At 39.6% G+C, this 22,136-nt stretch overlaps 2 protein-coding genes across 14 annotated transcripts in view; both read right to left on the bottom strand.

Moving 5' to 3' along the window:
• Nca (neurocalcin homolog) overlaps positions 1-22,136 on the bottom strand; it is a 162,323-nt gene that overhangs the window by 11,032 nt on the left and 129,155 nt on the right. Inside the window, exon 1 of one of the 4 annotated variants that reach the window (XM_071716983.1) lies at positions 15,807-16,445. The exons of the other annotated variants lie outside the window; for them this stretch is intronic. The gene's annotated coding sequence lies outside the window, so the exon portion shown is untranslated. Of the gene's footprint in view, positions 1-15,806; positions 16,446-22,136 lie in introns of those variants that run through there. 4 annotated transcript variants of the gene reach the window in all.
• Positions 10-22,136, bottom strand: part of LOC139778867 (neuronal calcium sensor 2) — a 150,600-nt gene continuing 128,473 nt past the window's right edge. For all 10 annotated transcript variants that reach the window (XM_071716993.1, XM_071716995.1, XM_071716996.1 and 7 more), the window contains one exon: positions 10-19,051. In XM_071716993.1, the coding sequence (XP_071573094.1) occupies positions 18,875-19,051 (177 nt within the window). In that variant the 3' untranslated portion in view covers positions 10-18,874. The remainder of the gene's footprint in view (positions 19,052-22,136) is intronic.

Raw genomic sequence — 22,136 nt, 5'->3', positions numbered from 1 at the left:
AATAATACATTTGGAGCGTAGTGTGTGCTTTATTATAATAATATTAGTAATGAGACGATAATATGCGGGCTCTCGCGGTCTCTCGCCGCGCGCAACTCGCATACAAAATACGAGTTTGCCTCGATATATACATATATCGAAGTTGTATTTTATATATGTATGTATATGTACATATACATATATATATATATGTCGCTTAAACGGAATTAATTATACCACAATATAATAATTGTAATACGTAAGTACTAGATCTTATGGTAGATAATTAAATCCTATACTGAAGTGTGTCCGTCTTTGGCGCACGTATGCGTGTACGAGCGATGGATTCGCTCGAGGGAGCGACGCGCGACGGTGTATCATCGTGCAGCGACGCAATCTCGCACGGTCGCTCATTCGTTACGTACGGATAACCGACACGACGGCAGGCAGCATCCCTCCGTCGTCCCGAACGACGGCGTCTCGGGAGACGGAGAGATTCCTCGAGAGCCTCCGAGTCTCTCCCCGAGGCGTTTTCGGCGAGTTGCATCCCGCGGTGAAACGTGCTGTACGCGCGTTTCCCCGACGAGATGACGCACGGCGACACACACGTTCACGTGAACGATAATATTTGCGTACGATCTCCCGAGCGCGTGCTTTAGATCGCGGCCCGACCCGTTCGTTCTTAACACACGTGAATGACGCGTGTGAAACAACGCCGCCGTCTTTGTCGCCGATCGGAATCGGAATCGGATTCGATTGACATATGCGAGGACGCGATCGTCGCGATTTATTTAATTGTCCACCCGGGGGATCGCTGTTGCTTCGTCAGCGGCTGCGTCAGCAGCGCGGATCCGTCTCGTGAGACTCGAGAAATCGGCCGGGTGACAGGGGTCGACGGTAAATTATACGATCTTTCAGGACAGCTACGACGCTCGCGAAATTTCTCCGCGATTCGTGTCGACCTGCCGACGGAGAAGTCGTTACATTTTCAGAGACAAGACCCCGTCGCGCTTTTTATCGCGAAACTTTTTCACGGGCGACTGCTTGCCACGCGGCTCCGTGAAAGCTGTGACAAGCATCTGCGAGCTTCGTCGATGCGAGTTCGGCAGATGAAATTTTGTTTGACGCAGCCACCCCTCGAGCACGCTAACAGCTAAAAGCCCGTTTTCCTGTCACCATTGTGCTCCCGACGAGAATGCATCAGAGAGAACTGACGCTTTAGCGTTTCCCGTCGATTATTCCGTGTCGCGTGTTACGCGAACTTATTAAAATACAAAATTACAGTTACAAGGAGTTAACACATTCGTCTGATCGTCTGACCGATCTGCCAGATTTATAAAATAAACTACAGCGTACAGTTTTCCTGTCCTCTTTTCTTTGAACTATAATTATATCGCAGTATCGGTTTTATCGCATCGAAATAATTACACTGATTTAACGGCGATACATACATTTATTAACCCTTTCGGAGTTGACCTTCGTCCGGAAATGATGTTTTGCATTGAATAAAAAAAGAGGATTAGTCGCAAAAGAAATATTTGATAAAAAGGAATAATTTCGGAAAACTAATCCTAATTTAGGACAATTATATACATAAAAGAAAAAATAATTTCAGAAAGATTATGAATTTATGTTACAAATACACTACTGTGAACTGCAATAAGAAGCACGCATGCAATATCGCGAGCGAATATAAGGCCAAAAGGGTCAACGTACAGAGAAGTCATGTTGCGTACTAAAGTGATTATCGACATCGTTGTAATCGTCTAGAAAAAGAGGCGTATGAATGCGATTTAAGCAAATCGAATAAAGTATTCTTGAAAGTCGCGCAGTCGTTGATTGCTAAGTCCCGTAGAATTCGCGCGAATACACTCGATACACCCAGTACATAACACGCTAATTATAACTACGAAATATTACGTGGCACACGCTACGGAAATCTCGCAATCAGTGGATGCACTAATTACGCGTTCGCTTTAATCAAACCAGCTGGTTTTAACTTAGCCGCTCAAAACGATCCGCGTATACGTCGCTTTGTTATAAAAGGAAAAAAGAGCCTCAGAGCTCGGCATAAGCATATTCGAATCGGCGAACGTAATAGCGTAATGGTAGGTCAGAATCGGATAAAAGTTTTAACAAGGTAGATAATGACAAAAGTATCGCAGTTCTCTTTTTCTTCATCCACGACCGGTGCGCCACATCTGGCGGAGATTTTAATTTTAGATATAATTCGCAGCTGAGATATTAATTGTATGATCATTATCAGAATGTCATTCTTTTAGATTTTAGGTATACGAGGTTTTGTTCGAAAAGTTTCTTGATACATGGATGCCGTGATTTTGCATGTAATTTTGAACTTAGTGGACAGTTTCATCCTTTATAAGATTGACATAAAAATTTCAAGTCGATCCGTCAAGTTGTTGTGTTTGATATTTCTAGAAAATGGAAAGAACTGAAATTCAAGCAGTAATCAAATTCTTATCACGAACTAGGTTTTGAATTGCTGCCTTATTCACGAGACCAAATTTGGTCTCGTGCGACTTCCATCTATTTCTAGATATGACTCGGAGGTAAACGTTTTACATCGAAGAGGTGATCCAGATTATGGTGATCCAGAGATGACTATTTTAAGGAGCTGAATAAATTAAGCTAAAATAAGCTAGCATAACTACATTAGAAAAACGTTGGACAAAGTGCATTGAGTGCAAAGGGGATTATATTGTAAAATAAGTGCATTCTAAACTCAAAAAAATATGATGTTTCCATTATTACATTAAAAACTTCTCGGACAACCCTATTTCTCTTCTGCAACTTAAATTCTTTAAATTGTCAAGAGCCTTTACATGCCACAAATATCGCTATTCTGGTCTTCCAGATCAATCATCGCGCAACCCGAAAGTATTCGAAAGTATTCGAGAGGAAATTGTAAAATGCGCAGCAAAATAATTAACTTATGTTATTACCGTTGAATATTTAATAAACTAAAATTCTCTCGTTTACCATTTAACGTAACTTTCACGAAATTTATATTGTAGATTGAAAATGCAAAACTGCCAGGAATATTTACGAATTTTCCACGGTATCGTAGTACGTTTTGCAGCGGTTTTAATCGAGCAATATTAATGCTACTGCATTGTAATGCCTGTGTTTGAAACATTTTATCGATTTTTCCTGTTACACCTTGCATTACGTTCCACTTTCGGTTTACCGCTAGTGACAGAAGGAAACTGCGCAGGATGCAATCGCGATAACGTGTATTTAACTTCGAAGCTATAATAGATTCATTATCACGAACTATCTCGCGACTTTCTGCGCAGAGAATTAAATAAAAATTCGTTCAACGCTATTCAACGAAACGCATATCACGAAAGAAACACGATCCATGTTACTTATGCATACCGTGACATTTTCTTCCCTCCCGTTGTACATTAAGTAATAAAGTAAATGCGCACCTGTTCTTTTATCTCGGCGATGAACGCCACGAGTCATAAGCTCGTTATGGCCTTCGAGCAAAATTGATACCCCCTGAAAGATTTATGTCTCTGTTGTCTCGTATTCGGATCGGTAACGACCTTCTTCGGAAAAACGATTTTCATGGAAATGTGGAACGAACGTATGCAAAGTGCCGCGCCCGCGATTATCTCGCAAGGACGTTTATAATACGCCTGAGAGTTTGGTTTTTAGATAAGCGGACTTGTCGGGTTAATTAGGAAGTAGCGTGCCCGCAAAATTCTGGGCGCATTTACCGCATTGTTTATATGTTTATCGGCATCTTGACGTAATCATCTCTAAGTGGAACAACGTTCCTAAATAACAGAGATAAAGCAAGGTAACGAATTTTTAATCTTCGGATTTGGCGAGTTCAAGCTCGATTCAAGAGAGGTGATTTTATACGCGATTGCTGAATCTTTGTACTTTCCCAATCCGATCAAACGTGTGTTGAAAGAGTCGTGATTGACAATTGGCATCAGACGATTATATTGTTAATTAATTCTACACATGGGTGGCCAAAGATAAGAGCACCAATGCGTCGGAAGTAGCACGTCATGGCAGGGTGATTGTGCAGCTATTGCGTAATCCAGATCGTAGTCGCAAATATAGATAGCCTAACTTGCTATAAGTTTATGCGCAATTTATACCCAGTTAGTGTGGTATAGAAATATCGACTTAGATTTATTTCTACAGTTCGGAAAATGGATATCGTTTGGCAGAAACGTACGCTGCGATCGATCGCTCAAATACAATAGTAATCCCGTGCGATTGGTTTTGATTGCTCGCGAAATTATGCAATTGGAAGGTAAGTTTGCTTAAACATGTTATCGCGCTATGATCTATGATACGCGTTGCATTAAAGTACGATTTCTGATGCCTCGCAGTCCAGCTCTCGCATGTTGGATATAATGCGAAAATAGCAGACCGGGCGATCAATGACACTGCATGTATCCGAGAAGATAGTTGCGGTCGTTAAAGTGCGAGTAGATGGAAATATCGTGCACATCAATAGTTCCGACCGATGCAATCGACGTCATCAAATAGAGTTCCGTTTTCTCGCTAAAATCGGAAATATACATGAATATCCCCATAACCCTCGGGATTTAATTTCTATGTCGATCTATGAAATATGTCGCATATCTTTTCCCCAAAAATCTAGGCAATATAAGCGTCTAAAAGATATCTGAGATAGATGTGTCTAGAGACGCCTCAATCAACTTGAATTTTTCCTGTTACATATATAGTAATAAAAACTATATAATAGTTTATTTTTTACAAGTTTGTGTTTTCTTAAGATTAGAACAGTATATACCGCTAAGATTTTTATCACGGACAGGCGGATAAAAATTTGTGTCGTTACTATATCGAGAGTCTGTTAAAGTTAAGCATAAAATTTATTTCTATTTTTACGTTCTAGGAATTTTGAAATATTCTGACGATAAGAATGTCGAGACCGAATCTAAAGCTTATTAAATTAGATAGTCAATGTGTCTTACAATTAGATGTGTCTATGTTATTGACGGTTGAGTTAACGGTTTATTCTTCTATCGAGTACGGTAGAATGAAATAAGATTGCATCGTCAGAGGAAAAATTTGTGCCACAATGAAAGATTTAATACTATTTAATATTTAAGAACGATATTTAAGACCGTTTAATGTCTAATGATGTGATTTATAACAAATTTCAATATCTACGAGGATTCGTTATCTATTAATTACCTCTTCAGATGTTACATATTTATAAAATTTGTTTTTTTTTTCTTGTTATGTCGGTGCAAAGTTACTCGAGTCATACATCTCGTCTCGTGGAGCACAATTTTTTGCGACGTGCAAAGAAGGAATATGCCAGCGTGCACAGGCGAGTTCTTTTTCTGCGCGAAGCAAGAGTAACTTCAGCGAGATCATAAATACACACATAATCTGATCTAAGATTCTAGGATTTGCCTATGATAGACCTCAAGTATATTTCCTAATTCTCGTACGAGGACAAGCTTGAAGTGTTTTCGACTATCGGTCGGCGACAAGCTTACTTGACATCTTAGAACACCGGGATTTTTGTAACTTTCTGAAATTGTTTTCGAAATTACGAGTCAAGAAAAAAAGTTCAGCGCAAAATTCTTCACAGTTTTATAACTATGTACTCCTTAGATAATTTAACAGATTTGAATATATAATATTTTATTCGCATACATCGAGCGATCTGGTCCTACGTAGCGTCCACGACCTATATAATGGAAAAATGTTTACGGAAGATCCGTTCCGGGAAAGTCATCTGTGATGCATAATACTCAAAGCGCTTACAAATCAAGGACTGTAATTAACGGCAGTACATTCCTCATGTGAATAGCTTCTTCATCAGATATATACCTCGAAGAGCATCGATCGCGGATTCGCGTCTCATTCCTCGTGTTCCTCGTTACGACCACGTTACGACCACGTTGAGGCTAATTCTGTGCCATTGTCGTAAAAGAGAAAAAAGGTCTATCGAGTATCATTGGCGAGATTAGCGAGTATTTCCTTCGATTTCTCCCCTCGTAATCCTCGTAATCCTTACACGATCGCACTCTAGGAACAGGCGATTCTATAATCCAGGAAAAAGGAAACGCGTGATCATGGATGCAGAGTAATTGATGCAGAGTAATTAGAGATTTCTGTGTAAAAAAAATTTACATTTTAAACACTTTACAGTGCGAGAAAATCGAATCGCTACTGACAAATAATCTGGTCTGTATTGTAATAATGATTTTGCATCTATCGCGATAAAAATAAAAGATTTCATTATTGTACACCGTGATTTTCGCTCAAGCGAATTAATCTCGGATACTTACTTCTCATACATCATATTTAAATAACAGATTTTTTAAATCAATTTTGAGTCGGTATTTTCTTAACGAAAATGTCGAGGAGGTAACTGTTTATCATAACTTTTCAGTCTTAGCACATTATATGTATATCTTTATAACTAAGCTTCAGAATCAAATTTCTATTAAACTAAACTTCATTTAAGAATTGAAAAATGTATTTTTGTAATCCATTTGGTTCCTTTAATTTTACTTCGCAAAATATCTTCTTTCGTTTATAACGCTTATAATTATTGACATTGATTTATTTTCGTTAAGAAAAAATTGTCCCTAAATTCATCAAAGTATCTGTCATTACAAAATGTGTGAGAAGTAGGATACTACATTTAATAATAATAATAATAATAGCATAATATAGAAACATGAGCATGAAAACATGTTGAAGATATGTAACTGTACTCTATTGCTATTATATCAATAACCCTAGTCAGAAACTCAAAGTCAGCCCCGTTTTCTTGTATCAATATTCTGTACCCTGGAGCTTTCCTCCTTGCTTAGAATACGTTTTCTCAGCGAAGCGAGGATATTTGAAACGCGAAATACGATAATGCAAACTACCCGTGATGCGATCCGACGATGAGTCACAACTATGTTACACGTCTTGACTCCTGTGCCGTCTTGTGAACTGATCCGAGGATGCTTTATACAAATTGCAGACTGTCGAGCTAACTGAAACGCGTTACTTTCATTATTTCTGGTCTATGTATAATCCATTTAGCACGTATCGGTAATAGTAAGGATTGCCGCTTCGGACGTTTATAGTTGATAAAACTATACGCACAACGTGTGATTAATTAATGCGCGCCGATTAATCAGAAGTGATTATTCCGCGGAATAATTAACAATTTGCGCTGGAGATCATCATCATGAAAATAATTTAGATAATAGTATAATAGAGGTAAATCCAAAAAGATTAGTAACAAAATTAACGGGAAGTGTATTCCTGTATTTCGGAGTTGTAATTACCAATATTATAAACTGGATCGGATTTAAAGATAGAAAAAAAATTAAGGGAGTAGCTTTCGTAGAGTGAGTTTGAATATCTTCAACGAGTTAATTGCTTATAAGTAATCCGTGCTATAAATCAATGGATAAAGAAAGTGGAAAAAATCGCGATCCAAATTACATATCCACATATCGTCTTATAATAAAGTGTCCTAATTAAAAACGATCACGTTTATCGGTATTATCATCCTTAGTGGACACGATTTGATTATTTGGCGATGAAGCTATACGGGTTACACTAGATATTATATATGTATGTATATACACGTATAAAATACTTTCCATTAACGAGACAGCGACGATAATCTTGCATGACCTATTGACTTAGCCCTTTCGAAAGTTAATTCAGCGCGAGCGTGCAAGGCTCCGAGGCAAGAGGCGTGATACCGAAACGCACGGATATCCCCTTCACGGATAAGCTCCGGACGTCACGAGACGCGGCCTCTCTCAGGATTATCGTTCAGTCCTAACGCTACATCAGATGAATATTCAATGCAATAAGAGCGACGTCAGAATAACATGGTAATTACGCTACGTTATTATGCGATAAACGCGTGGATATCTCAGATTAATCCTCCTGATATCCGACGATATAGCTAAACCGCGAGATAGCGGACTTTTCGAAAGATCAACTTCTACCGTTATGCGCATCGCGGCCACGTACGAGCTACGCACGATTAATTGAAAGCGTGTCTCCTAATACGCATGGATCCTTGTGATGTTGCTTGGCTTTTTTTTTTTAACCATCGAAGCTGGGCACCGTAATAGGAATTGAAGGCATACTCGCAGGAACGATCTAATCCGTAGGTACTTTTTAAAACGTAGAAAAATGGAGTTTGTAGTTAGTGCATATACATAACGGCGCATCACCTAATAAGCATTTTTAAAAAATAATTTTTTTATCTTGAGGGATTGTTTTTATATGGGCGAGCACGCATGTCACTCATCGCGTAATTAAAAAGCACACACTCGAGAGAAAGGTATGTCGCACAAAGGACTTCCCTTCCAAAACAGAACTAATCTCTAACATCGGTGTAAATCCGCAAAATCTAGTGTATATAGTTGCACTACTAGAGACAGCGGCTATTGGGAAGTTAATTGGTAGAAGGCAATTTCCTCACTGGACAGCAATTAATTTCTAAACTCAAGTTCAATAAAGTTTAAAATTATTTGCCACAAAACCGGGTTAAGACTTTTTAATACTTTACAACAAAAATTTAATATATATTATATAAAATTAACACGAGGACTACCGATAATTAACATATACTTATTTTAAAAAAAGGGATAAAAGAAGAAAGTAACTTGATCAATTTATTCATTTACATATTGCAACAAAAGTTACAGAAAATCTCGGAAAATGCACCACTATAAATTGGTAAAAAATTACGAACCACTTTGATTACTTTTATAGTTCTATAGTGTTATATTCTACTTACTTTTTGCTATTAGGATCGAGTGAAAACAATTTGACAATAAAGCTGCTTTTCATTACTGCTTTTGAAATTAAGACATTAAATGCCAAAGTTATGTCTTCAAACATGGTGTGGTATAGTTGTCACACAAATTAGATATTTATTTATTTGAAAATAAATTCAATAGCATTTTGAGACGTGCTTGAGATAAACGTTAGTAAGTAAAAGATAAATGTAACAAAAAGAGAGACTGGAAACCACTGATTTAAGGCGTTCGCAGGTTGTTACCTGAATAAATGATACCGTGACGTACTTAATCAGGGTGGAGGGTTAAGAGCGAGATACCTTTCTGCCGAGTAAGGCCGGGCTGCGGAAATTGCAGCGTAGAGCTAACTCATCGATATTACAAGCCAGTGAATCGAGATACGCAGTTACCGTGGCAAGGAAGGCCTCGTACCGTTTACGATCGAGATTGATCCTTCGACAGATCAGATTCGGCATCGACGTATCGATTCGGCGTCGCCAAATGTTTCCCGGGAGATTAAATTTATCGGTCAATGCGAAATCGCGCTTAGTTGTCACGGAGACCGGAACACCCGTCCCCCCACCCTGTACCAATCGAAATTCTCTAATCGTATCATTCAGCAAGACGAGATTGAATCTTCTTCTTTTCTATAAAATCCGGAACTCGAGGTATAGAATTGCGAAAAGTATATAAAATACAACAAAAGCATTCCTCGTTCGTAAACGTAAAATTAATTCCCAAGTTTTTCCTATTAAATGTACAGAATTGGAGAAGAATACATGAATGCAACGTTCCATTGGAAAATCGGATGCCAATAAAACTACACAATAGGCAATAATTCCGATTCGGAGTGGTTTGGCTAACCAACTCGTTAATTATCCAAACTGCTGGGAATTTGAGATGTTCGGCGAGTGATCTCGACGACTTCCATCGCCGTCGGTGAAACATCCGTCAAATGTCAAACGGCGCGGAACATTTCTGCCGACCGACGGAATCGGAAATTGCAAGCGGAGTTTACGGTCGTCCCTGGGAAATGTTAGCCGAAGGGTATTCCGGTTGTACGAGAGTTTAGTCGTGCGAAACAATACGGCAATGGTTTAATAAAGTTTGTTACTTAGATTACTAGTTTAAACGCGTTTCGCGCCGACGGAATAGAGGAAACGTGCGATAGGAGATATATCGGGCAGAGTTTCGAGAGAGATCACACACGTGCCGATGGTGGAGGGCAAGTTAAACAGAGCTGGAAGGCGTAGAAAAATATAAAATCGCATAGACTGTGAGAATAGCGGCTCGAATCCTTGATTAGTAGTTCTCGTCCGATGTGTTCCTCGTTACGTTAAATTATCGCGTCCTCATTGATCAGAAATTGACTTTATCTTTGTCATTTCGCGGCGAGCCGTAAGAATCGGGATCAATCAGGGTAAATGACGAATTCGACGATGATCAAAAGCGGGCGTCATTTACAAGATGGTAAATCGTTAATTACCATTCATCGAAGAACATTCTGACGTCATAGTTATCTCGATTGATCCCGTGATAATGTGCCCCCGCGGAAGGTTCGCGTCGCGCGCGCAACGGATCTGCGAAAGCCGCGGAAATGGATCTCGATAAGGGGAGACGGAGGTGAGAGAGTCGTTTAGATATTTAAAATAGGTGCTCGATTTTAGCTCGCGATTTGCGCGGCCTATTAGCGGAAACGCCATTAAATGTGGTACGACGGAAATTGAGTTCTGGACGCGCATATTCGCGCACGATCGTTCGCGTGCGTGCATATTTATGTGCGTATTACGTTCCTATTGCGTGTACGTGCAACGGGGAGTGGTGGTTTTGCGTGAATAGTCTCGCGCACATGCACACACACACACACACACACACACACACACACACACACACACACACACACACACACACACACACACACACACACACACACACACACACACACACACATGCATACGCGCACACACGTCGAAGGGGGCGACAATCGAGACACAAATGACGGCTCCTCTAATAATGTAATGCACTTTAGGTCCGTTCTTAAGCATTATAAAATTCTCCGGTCTACGTACGTCGACTCTTTCGTAAAAGGGAACTCTTATTATGTCGATTGTCAATGCTGCACTTTCTATTCGAGAGGAGAGAGCTGCGATGTCCGTTTTTTTTCCCCGCATTATCCCCCCCTCCCAGTCTACCCGGAAATCGTGCGTGGATTTACGAACCGAGTCTCGGTTTAGCGATTAGCCATTAGAACGCGAAGTGCGTACCTTTATGTAAATCAACGACAGTGCGAATGCGTCTATCTTAGATCTTACACACTGGCGATTTCGCGCAAATGCACTTTGAAATGCATTCTCGAATTATTTATTTCACTTCTCTCGAGAATTTCTTTGACAATGTAATATTCCTTCAAAAATGTCTATATTTTAACAATTAACTCTTGAAAATCTTATCGAATCTTTTATTGAACACAGTTTCATTATTTACATGCAAAATTTTCGATAAATTTGTCTTGAGAATATTTTGCAATTTTGGGACATCAGATATTTGTAAAACAAATAACGTAGGGGAGACCGGGGCTCGTTGGCACAAGGGGCAGGTTGGCAATGCGTTCCATTTATGTACTTATGGCGTCGCCAACTTACTTTTTGTGCCAACGAGCCCCGGTCTCCCCTACCGAGAAATATAATTGTTCACTTCAATATAACATTCACTGAGAAAATCTCGTTTTCCGTCCCAAAAATGCGCGATCGATTCTGTCATCGCCAGTGGGCAAAACCGCTTTTACGAACTGGTACAGATCCGCTACACACATAGAATATATAATATATTAATATTATTTATAACACGTTTTATATATATATATTATATATATAATATTATGTACGTTTCGAAATATCGTATTAACGAATAGAGCTCTTCTCTTCTTCTTCGTTTAAAATTGACTTAATCGTGGTAGTTGCGATTGAAGCACATAGACAGTAAAATCGCGAAGCGAGAGGACCTTCTGCCTCTCACGTTCATGGAAGGAGCTGATGATATGTACCTAGCCTAATATAAATATATATGAGCGCGTATTTTTATTTATCTCGACGGCGCGGAGGCGTTCTCCGATCTGCTCCGCGATTCGATTAATTTCTCTTTCAAATCGACCAATCGCCATAAATCACGATGCGATCTCAATACGATTTCGCGTACATTAGTGCTGCGTACAAATAACACTGCTTGTCACGTTAGTTCGACTAGATCATCAGCCGTCTGCAAGATCTCCGGCCAAGTCACTCGCGACGCGAAGTTCGCGACATTCCCGCTTCTTGTTTTATAAAGCGATTTTAATTTGCATGATAACCACGGACTCCTATGTACTGGAAGTATATAGAAGTATATAGAAGTCTGTGATCATAACATGATTTATGCAGGCTGGAAAACCGCGCGCGAAATCGATCGAGTCGGCAGATGCGACGTTTCGAGGAGGACCGCGACGAGGAGCGCGCGGAGGAGAAGATTACGAGAGAACCCGACCGCGCGCGCGCGCTTACCGAAAAACGCATCGTTCTAATAAAAACACACAATTGGTCGAATGCTATCACTAGTAGACTCTAGTCTATCACTTGATTAGAATGAGTGCACGATTCGAGCGATAGATGTATCTTCCTTAACGATTTATATCACGACCAGTTTCAGACGCGACGTACGGAAATGTGAACTATCCATCTTATACACAAGACCTTATCTACGTACCCCGCCGCAGGAAAGTAAGGAAAGGATGCGGTCTTCGCGTGCCTTCGCGAAACTGTCTCCGCTGTCGCGACGCGATTTTTACGTCGGAGTGACGTGCCAGTAACGTATTGTGGTCCGCTTATCGTTGTTCTTCGTTAATGAATATACGAAAAGAAGGCGGGGCCCCTTCCTTCAGCGCACCGTTTCACGCGAGTTAAAATAGACTGTAAAAGCCGATAGATTCCGGCATCAATCCGTCTCGGTACTGCCACAATTTATCTTGGTGCTACGTTAGTACCATTGATTAAAATTAATACCATTCATTAACATAGATACGAGCCTAATTGATTGGTTCCGTCGATTAATCTTAATACGTAGTTAATTTTGGTACTATTAATTAATTTTAATACCACCATTCGCGATTGATGAATTCATCAAGTTTGGTCGCCAATTAAGGTCAATACCATCCGTTAATCGTACGAACGGATAACTTACGCCGATGCTCCTAAACGGTATGATATTCTTACACCGATGATCGACTATTCTTTTATTATCCCAAATCTCTCTCTTTCTCTCTCTCTCTTTCTCCCTCTTAACCGCATTTATAAACTATCCATCGAATAACTACACAACGAACAGTATATTGCAATGGCACGCGTATATAACATTTTAAGAATTTTTAAACCGTTGCACGTTTACGTCTTGACAAATCTTCAAAGTACTTGATTCTCTTCATTCGAGATTTAGAACAAACACGGTTAATATAATTAAAAATATACTCTAAGAATTTACGATAGGATAGGAAACGTTAGTTTATAGAAGATCGAGGGCACAGAAGAACGTATTTTGGTAATTCAACCGTATTCACAAATATAGAATATAATTTAAACGTCTTCCGGTCTTATAATTTTAACGAGCATATTTAACGAGCAATTCGTAAAACGAAATTCCCCCAAATCGTGATTGTAATCTTTCGAACAAAACTTGCCAGAGATTTCGTTCTATTAAATCTATTCACCGCTTAATTACAAGAGATCTCTACAAGACGTACAATCTGTAACGCTATCATCTTCACGACGTTATAATTCTACGTAGATTGCTAAAGTTCCTGCGCCGTTCTTTATGAAACCCGTAAAATGTACAGGATTCTCTATATATTCCGTTCATCCAAGCATTACAATAGAATTTCCAATTAACAGATCTAATCCGAATCGATGTCACAAGCACTCCGTAGTTTATCGCGATACAAAATGTTTAACAGTGACATTCGCCATTGTTGATCAAGATTACAGACTTCTGGTATTCCTTTACCCGTTTTAATAATCGCAGGCGAATGACATTGAAGAATGAATTGGAATCTTAATTAAAAGCGTCTTCATTCGCTCTTTCTGTCTCTCTTTCTCTCCCATCCGCGCGCATCGACTGATAATATTCTTGACCGACAAGAGACAATTGTTTATACAATTGCGTTTTATATAACTCTACTCGCGCCGCGAGTCTCTTATTATATTTTATATTCAACATTTAATATATTATCGGTGTTCACGACTATGATTTAATTCAATATTATTTTCACAGTGATTATTCATCAATTTGATTCATCTTATGAGATAATATACAAATATACAGAGTGTCCTAACAATCGCATAGAGAATATTGTATTCCGTATGCTAATCGGATTAATAAATACCTATTTCATGAACAGATCCGAATTAGCTTCGCGTGCAAGTCATAAATTATTACGTTGGAGAATAATTAGCTCTAATATTAATTCTAATACGTTCAAATGCAGTATTAAATCATAAATTTGAAAACACATTTTGACAAAATTATTAGCGAAATAATTTTATCCAGAGGGATTACCTCATCGGATAATCACAATTATTTCAACGTAATCATTTATAATCCACAACGAGAACCGAGTCGCATATACACACGTTTTGATTTCAGAATACTTATTTCCTACCATCGGCTGCTAAATCGTTTACATTTCTGCGTTATCTCGAGACTCTTTATAGTTCTTACTACTTATCAATGTCTAATAGTTACAGCTTCTTCACGTATAGAGTCTGAAAACTAATTTTCATCCGAATCATCACCCAGTTACGTTCATCCGTTGCGTTAAGCACACGATCGATCGACCGATTAGAAGACTCGCTCGCGAGAAACCCAATATAAGGTGCAACGCATTTTTTTTCTAGTCACCAGAAATCCAAGCGAATCACAATGTGTTCTAAGTCGCCTTGCACGTGGGAATTTATCGCGCCACGCGCGATGTTGCACGGCAGAGAAAGTGCTCGGAGTTAACTGTGCTGTGCGAAAATTATCGTTGGCCTTCCTCGAGTCAGACTCGTCTCTTATTACGCTCGGCCGTCTGATCGATTCTCTTTAAAGCCCGCGGCACACGTACGTGCCGTCGGCCCCCTTATCCGATACAAGCTTGCAAGTTGCAGCGTGTGTGTTTTCGAATGGCCTAGGGAATATGGCCTGCTGATTAATTCAAGTTAAACACGAAGATCTATATAGTTTCAGACATAAATTTCGGGCTACTTGTATTTACTCGACACTTGTCTCGTTTGTTTCCAGGATCACAATTTTTCTCCCTCGAAAAAGAAATAAATTTTTGAATATACATTCCCCCTCGAAAGAAATGGAATTTTAAACATACATCCCGCTATCTTTTAAATATAGGCACGAATATTTTTATTTCTCACTACTAAATACGTAACTCAAGATAAATATAAGTCGATTCATCTATACGAAGAGATATTAGAAGCCGAAAGATTTCTAATTTCTCTACGAGTTTGCGCACGGGATTAGTCATCGTAGTGAAAATAAATACTCCGATACCCGCAAATTACCGCGCGAACCGCGAGAAATATTGCGGAGCTATCGGAAATGGATAACCAAGTAATTACGGTGCAATCTGTAACGTATGTGTTATCAGCGTGCAGTGAAGCATTCACAGCAGCGTACGCGAAAGGAAATAAAAAAACGAGGTGTACCGTAGGTGCACCGCGGGCTTAATGATCATTCATCTCATTTGGAACCGATCACGTTCAAGTATACACAGCGTGCGTCGTTAATTCTGTGCATTAAGGCATCGCAAGATGCATTCGCAGAAACTTTTGGACCATATTAAAGAAGGATAGATCATTCGGTAAGACAGAGGATATTTTACCTTTACCTTAAAAATCTTTCTTTTCGATCTCGATGAGAGGAGATCGCTCGCAAATAATGTTCGAAATGTACTTGAAATATACCAAGAATTTTCACATTATCGGTTCAAAATAATATATAGTTATGACTTACCGATTCGGTGCAAGGCACAGGATTCTCGACGGCAAACGACCAATTTATCCGTTTTCGCACGTGCCGCAAGCTCCTCCCAACTTATCTGCCATGCGAAGAACGTTATATACGTATGATGTTGCGTATCCGATGCACGTGTGACGCTTGTTCATAAATCTTGAAATACATGCACGCGAAGCACGTTGACCTCGATGCACATTGTGTTTCTCGCGGGCACACGTATCTCGGCACATGCTACGTGGATACGAGAGAAAAAAAAAGAAGACCCTGAAGCCTTCGTGATGGAAAGTGTCGGAACGTCGACGAGCACGCTGTCGAATGAATTAAAAGAATTATGCAGGTACGAGATCGATTCCCATATCAATTAAAGTGGTGAGTGGATTTAATTATTCCTTCTCTTTTTGCACCGTGTAATTTCAACGTAACTTCCCGCGTAATAATGCTCAAAATACCGACCGTTGCGAATCTTGTCAGTAAATTAATGCATCAGTAATTAGTAATCAGAAGAGTCGATTTGTTTGGTCAATTTCACCGATCAACTTCAGCCGTAGTTTAATTTACTCTTTGTCCTTCTTTCATTTCTGTTCCGAAGACGAAAAGTAAATTAGGATCAGATTGAAGTTAACATTATATATTTAAACCTATATTTAAACATTGTTATTTTTATAATGCCAATTATCTGTCGATGATCATTGTTCAGTTATATATCCAAAGGAAAACAACAGCGGAGAGATAACGAGGAAAGAAAGCGCGATGCGGAGAACTTGTGAAGCGACACGCGGAGTTTCGCACGGGATTTTCGGCTATCCGGAAATTGATATCCGCTTTTATCACCTCCCTCCAAAGCGCGCGCGGCCTCTCGCCACCGTTGCCCCTAATCCCATGAGCGCGCGCGCGACGGACGTCCGGTGGATCTCGGGCGAACACGATAATACGTACGTAGCGCCAGGTGCTACTCTCCGCATCCGCTGCACGCTGTGCCGTAATAGCATCGTATGCGAGGTACGCGTATCGATTTCTCAGCGCGAGGGATGACGCGCGTGCTGGTCGACGATGCAATGGATGCTACCGCGGTGTGCCGGTATAAAATTAACGTTGTGTCACCCCTAAGCGATATTATTCCCCCCTATCTAATAGAGGCATTACCTCGTAATTCGCAATTCGTTGTGTTACCACCTCGCGGGCGAACGTGTAACACCGTCGTCATATCGCGGACGGCGGCCGACATCGTCCCCTTGCAACACGCCGATCTTGGATACGACCTGGCGTCGATCGATCGACGCAGGCTCCCCCCGAGAGAAGGGGGCCACGCACACCGCGATCACCCGCGGCACGCGTCTCTCGCAATCGTTATAATTCTTCACACGGAGCTCGCTCGTGTGAATATCTTCGCTTCCACCTCTGCGAAATTCCGTTGAGCTTCGCGTTGAAATTCCGCCCGCGTTCCGCTCACGGCAAGATCGCGATTTCAAACCGATCGCGCTTGCTTCGATCGGTCCTTCAATCCCGCTTGTAATCCTCTGATGCACCATACGTTTCTTATCTTATTTCGAACTTCTGTATTAGAACTGTATTTAGAACTTCTGGATTACAAGTAAACCTTGCAACTCCCCGCGACGTAATCTAATCAAGCGGGACTTGCAGAATGAGTAATGGAATGGAGATTAAAGTGATAAACAAGTAGCTTACACGAGATTGAAATCACAGTCGGCTTTGAGCTGAGTTCTAACGTATTTACAGGGAATTGGAAAAAGCAGTTTTTTCGTGCGAAGATTCAAGGTTTTAAAAAAAAACTTGCGAGACTCAAATCAGATCAAAGTCTCTAACTGCAGTTGGTTTCAGAATCATGTGAATTTAAGACCTATTTACATTTGAGATTTATTTGTAATTTACGCATATAAGAATGCGCTTGTATATGGATACTTTAGATTAAGTATTTGTAAAAATCAAACAAGCTACGATGTATGAAGAAAATGACTTGAATTTTATTAATTTTACTACAACAAAGCGAAAGAGTTCGCAAAAAAAAAAACAACTCGGAATTATTGATAATATCCAGAATGAAATTGGATCCCCCTAACGTGTCAACCCCTTCGAAGTCGTGTCTGCGACAAGTAACCGACAGTAAACTGTACGGAGCTACGTGCAAAATCTCTGTGAGTCCTAAAGTGCATCAGAGGATTCACGAGGATTCGCAGAGGATTCAGAGGTTTCCGGTCCCTGTCTGCGTTATTAGACGGGACCGTAATCCGGAAAGAGACAGCGAAACGTTTGTCCGGAATCAGTTAAACCAAATCGCGGGCTTTAAGAGCCACCGCAGTCCTCGTCGACCGACTCGTTGTCACCTTCCCCTCCCCACCCCCCCGGGATGAGAACGGAAGGCTCGTTCGCCGCGTTAATTCCGTCACCGCACTCCGAGGACATTCGTGAATCCGGGTGAGGCGGTTGTCGACGGTTGGCGAGTTCGCGAAACGGATGAGGACTTCCACAAGCTAATTAGATCCCTCCCCGTCGTCGACGATGATGTCACACTCTGCAATTTCCCATGTTCGCGAGACATTCTTTTCCACCGATTATGCACCACCCACGTTGTTGCTGTCCCCGCAGTCAACCGCGCGAAAAATCTGAGCGTGCGATGAATCACTGTGCGATCGCGTCCCCCCGAGAAATCTTTTCTCTTTCGGGTCTCGCCCCCGTGAGGATCGACGGCGACTCGATTTGAATCGCCGCTTCTCCTCGTTTATCTATCATTTTCGATCATTCTCTCCGTTGTCGCGGTTCGTGCCCTCCTCGTCGGGCACGAGCGACAGCCTCGTTATCAAAACGCTACAATAATAGCGTACGTCGTAGTTAATAGGAAATTGTCGTTGATACGCGTCGCGTGTGAATGATGCGTGTGTGTGTGTTTTGCGAGTGTGTGACGTTTTCGGTGGTGGCTTTATTGCTGCCGGCGCTTTGACGTTTCCGTCGAGTTTTTCTGAGGGAGTCGGGGTGGTGGTGTGGGGGTCGCGGTGTCCTTTTTACGATTGCGCGTCGACGACTCGTTCGGAGGTGCGGCGACGTCGGGATTAAGGAGCGAGCATCTTCGACAGCTCCTCGTCCTGGAGGCAGCCCTTCAGGAATTCGTCCTGCGTCAGTTGCCCGTCGTTGTTCTCGTCCATCTTCGCGAATATGTTCTTCGCTCTCTCCTCCGCGCTGTCCGCCGGCCTATTGCTCGAACACGCGCCGAGCATGTCGTATATCGCCTGGGAACAGAAGGACAACACTTTTGTTTTCTCCGCGTGGTATATTCAGCCTCGTGTAGAATTAACGCATCACCCCCGCCCCGCCGCGCCGGCAAGTCTCCGTCGCGCATATCTGGAAAAGCAGTCTATATTTTGGCATATCCGACACGAAGAGCAGCTTTGCATTAACGTCTTGGAATACGGAGGACGATCAATGTCGTTTCCCAATAATCTCAAAAGGGAAATAATCTCTCTTCTGCTTTCAATTCGCAAAATGATATCAATCATCCTCGTTCCAAGGCATTGACATATTTCCAATTGGAATTCGTAAAAGATCTCAGAATTTAACATAGAATTTAAGGTAGATTTATTCTACACCTTCTTATAACGAATTAAAGATATTTAGCAATTCTGGTTCACAGAGAATCGTTAAGCTGATTAGGGAGTAAGAAGATTAAGGCAGTTTTAGTTTACAACTTACCTTCTCACGTAATACATCAGGTAAGTTTTGTACGTGTGTGCGTGCGTGTGTGTAACTTTCGTCATACAGGGGCTCTGTATCGATTTCAATTATGCCACAATGCATATGTATGCGTATATACATATATCCCTTAGGGCTTGACAAGATAAAACTATTAATATATAAATGATATTTAAGCTAATATTACACACTTTCGGCGCACAAAGAGAAATATGTAATTTAAAAAAATCGACACGCTTATATATTGCTAATTTCTTTGTCAAAAATACTATTTTTCCTAAGAAAGTGCAGTCAAGATAGATTGAGCAGAACTGCAGGTTTGCATATTAGCTTAGTTATAAACGCATTATAAACGCAATAAAGTCGTAAATCACGAAAACCACGAACAACTCTTGTGTCACGTTTTTTCAAACGACAGTTCGTCCTAAATCCATCAAGATCGAAGGTTATATACGCGACTCAGGCATACAAAAACGGCTGATTAATGAGCATTCAATGGACCGTCCGCGCCGGTGAGCAGTCTTCTAATACCGGTAAGCCGGTAGCTCCTTTCGCTTTACGTAATTAGTATATACTGCCGAACTATAAAAATACGTTTCGAGTGTACAATCATTTATTTATACTTTAGCAATTTCTTTCAATAATAAAAAATATGCTACCTTTTAACAATAAAAGTTTACGATTCATAGAAAAATTATTAGCATGACAAAACATACATATAACAATTTAATATGTACTGTACATAACTTAATTTGTCTCTAATCTTTTAATTTAAAGTATTATACACATTTTAAATCTTAATTGTCTTATAAAATAATTGCCAAATAAGTTTATATGAATTTTATTAAAATATTGACCGTGACACTATTTTTTAAGAGCGTAAAAAAAATTCTCTTTACTTGTCGCATCCAGCAATTTTATTATCACGAAATGCGTAATGCACTTGCAGTTGGCCAAGAAATTGATAAATTCAAAATTAAATCGTGCGTGGCACATGTACTTATTTTTCTTATGTATTGCGTTCACGGTTGAGCAAAGCTCGACTAAGTGATAAATCGTGTTGCCCCAAAAATATAATTCATCGCACCGATATTTTATTTTAGAGAGCCACTCAAAGCGTACCAGTGATTCTTTATTTAGAATTTCTTTTTCGTACTCTTTCCGATTAGTCCACAATAAATCGTTCGGACAGAGATAAATGTGCGAAATTTATTATTCTCTCACTCAGCAGCTAGACGTGAGATAAAGCAGATTAATTTTATCGCAAACGCATTGGTAGACTTACCGGCGAAACACAATTATTTAAACAAAATTAATCCTCTTTTGGTTTTCCCTACACGGTGCATGTTTATAGAAGGCTATAAATCAATCTTCAAACTACATGTTAGGATCATCCTGTAAAGAGTATAATACGAAATTCGAACGTTATTGTAACGTAAATTTCAAATGTAACATAACAATGTTTACCATATAAATTGTAATATTAAATAAACAATTATAATAATTGTGATAAGCTGCTGTTACCTTCATATAAAAATGTTTTTTTCTTGTGCTCAGCAATTGTATAAAATATTGCCTTGCAAAGATATTTTTATCTGTTTCATTTTTATTTCTACAAACAATAGAAATAAATCTATAAAAATAATCTATAAATATTTTTTATACATATATATGGTGCTTCATAATTTGACTGATCTGAAGAAACGGCAGCGTTTTTGAAACAATGTACTTAGAGATATCAGCAGCAACCAACAACAACTGTTAGGATACTCAGAGTTTCGACAATGGAATGTAGGGTCAATTGAGTTACAGGAAACGCGCGTTTCGCGATGTAGATGTTCACGGGTTAAGTGTTAAACATGGATGCGCGGAGTTTCAGCAAACATTCCATCGTTAATTTTCATTGAGCGCGGAAAGCCCCGGTTACCGGAATTTCCGTGGAAGTGGCGTCGCGGAAGTTCCGAACTTCTAATAGCGTGGAGATGAGTATCCTAACGGATGCGACTAGGTGGCTCGATGCGTTTTTTAATGAAAGCGATAACGTATCTCAAAGCAAGGACTAAAGATCTTTTTACTTTCTTTCAGAAACTTTTTACCGATAATTAAAACGCTTTAATCTCTTTCAAGACGATTTTCTTCATTATTCAAAATTTAGAATTAAAAAATTGTTATTTTTATGATGATAAGTGATCGGTATCGGCTTTTATTAGAAGTAAAAAGACTTTTATAGGATTATGTATATAATTTATGAAAGAAAATTAAAAATATTTAAGGTATTTTGCTTCCATAATCTTCAAAGGACTGATATGACATAAATATCGAATAAAAAAATTAAAATATCAATATTTAATATTAATACTTGTATGTATAATATTAATATTATATAATTTTAATATTAATGAAAATTTGTTAGAGAATAATTAAAGAGTAATTAATCACAGAGTAATTAAATGGATAGTAATTAAATCGATATAAAGTATAGTAAGTAAAATATCAATATATAGTTATTCCAATAATCATAATACATATTTTTATATGACAAAGGATATTGGCATTAATTAATTTTCTATTATGTAACTTTTACCAAGTATTCTATTCCACATTTCGTTGCGCATAAATTTATTA

Source organism: Temnothorax nylanderi, unplaced genomic scaffold (genome assembly GCF_030848795.1).
Source record: "Temnothorax nylanderi isolate EJ_2023f unplaced genomic scaffold, tnyl_v1.0 TNYL_tig0199_pilon, whole genome shotgun sequence".
Classification (NCBI taxonomy): Eukaryota; Metazoa; Arthropoda; class Insecta; order Hymenoptera; family Formicidae; genus Temnothorax; species Temnothorax nylanderi.
This window is presented reverse-complemented; position numbering and strand designations above follow the sequence as displayed.